The sequence below is a fragment of the Seriola lalandi genome, unplaced genomic scaffold (assembly GCF_002814215.2).
Source record: "Seriola lalandi dorsalis isolate HSWRI2012SDOR001 ecotype SW California unplaced genomic scaffold, Sedor1 jcf7180002006221, whole genome shotgun sequence".
NCBI classification, from domain to species: Eukaryota; Metazoa; Chordata; class Actinopteri; order Carangiformes; family Carangidae; genus Seriola; species Seriola lalandi.
This window is the reverse complement of record NW_019476874.1, coordinates 1-1,241: the sequence shown is the minus strand read 5'-3', so window position 1 is coordinate 1,241 and position 1,241 is coordinate 1. Positions and strand designations below refer to the sequence as shown.

General features: G+C 45.9%; 1 protein-coding gene across 2 annotated transcripts; it reads left to right on the top strand.

Annotated features, from left to right (window-relative positions):
• Positions 1–60: 60 nt before the first annotated feature.
• On the top strand, positions 61–1,162 carry LOC111670838 (mediator of RNA polymerase II transcription subunit 27-like). Of its 2 annotated transcripts, XM_023427753.2 has the most exons (5): positions 71–375; positions 473–580; positions 666–707; positions 785–862; positions 951–1,162. In XM_023427753.2, the coding sequence occupies exons 1-5, from the start codon at positions 316–318 to the stop codon at positions 1,083–1,085; spliced, it is 423 nt and encodes a 140-aa protein (XP_023283521.1). In that variant the 5' UTR covers positions 71–315; the 3' UTR covers positions 1,086–1,162. The 2 variants fall into 2 exon arrangements, with proteins under 2 accessions (XP_023283529.1, XP_023283521.1); XM_023427761.2 differs by lacking the exon at positions 785–862 and having other exon boundaries at positions 61–375.
• Positions 1,163–1,241: the final 79 nt, after the last annotated feature.

Sequence of the window (1,241 nt, the reverse complement as noted above, 5' to 3'; positions counted from 1 at the left end):
TTTGTTGACATTTTAGGGGAAGCTGAGCTTCCCTTGCAGTCTTAGAGCAATCGCCACTGACATACTGTAACACTGTAGTACTGCATACTGTAAATACTATAAAACTGCAGTACTATGTACTGTACATACTGCATTACAGACTGACTCCACACAGTCGATATGAAACAGATTTCATAAACATTTCAGAGTTCATATCAAACATTTATTGATTATTCGCTGTCTATCTGTCTGATATTATAATGTCAGTGTGAAGCTGAACCTGACCTCTGACCTGCTCACAGGTATGTGGATGATGTCATCTCTCGGATCGGCAGGATGTTTCCCGACATGACCATCGAGTTGTTCAGACCCAACGGGACGTCTGCTGTGCTGCTGGTACTGAGGCTCATCACATAGAGCAGGTGACAGGTGTGTTTGGACAAGTGAGTTCAGCAGGTAACAGGTGTGTCTGTCTCACCTGTCTCCCTCTCAGGTGACCCTGGGGAAGGTGTTAAAGGCAATTGTCGTGATGCGTTCGCTGTTCATCGACAGAACCGTTGTTCGAGGATTCAACGAGAATGTTTACAACGAGGACAGAAAGGTGAGAAAGTTGGACTCCCCTAAAAGGTAGCGAATGATACCTGTTTGTTTGTCCCCATGGTAACCTGTCTGTATCTCCTCCTCAGCTTGACATCTGGACCAAGTCTCAGTACCAGGTGTTCCAAAAGGTAAGATTCATCTGTCCACCTGAAATAGTAACATAGGTGTGAGTGAGCAGTGCTCTGATTGGTTGTGCTGTTGCTAGGTAACAGACCACGCCACCACTGCCCTGCTGCACTACCAGCTGCCTCAGATGCCCGACGTCGTGGTTCGGTCCTTCATGGTGAGACATCGATCAACAGCCGATCAATAACCTATACCTGTCTGTCTCACCTGTCTGTGTCTCTACCTGTCTGACTCTCTACCTGCAGACCTGGCTACGGAGCTACATTAAACTCTTCCAGTCTTCCTGTCAGCGCTGTGGTCGTTTTCTTCAGGACGGACTTCCTCCAACATGGCGAGACTTTAGGACCCTGGAGGCGTTTCATGACACCTGTCGCATGTAAACAGACATCAGCTGTGTTTTTGTCTTTCTGTTTGTCTCTGTGTAAAGTTTCAATAAAGTTTGATTTCATTTTTCATACACCCGTCTGAAAAAGGATTGCTTTACTAGTAGCAGTGGTAGTTGTGATTACTAGTAGCAGTAGTAGTTGTGATTACTA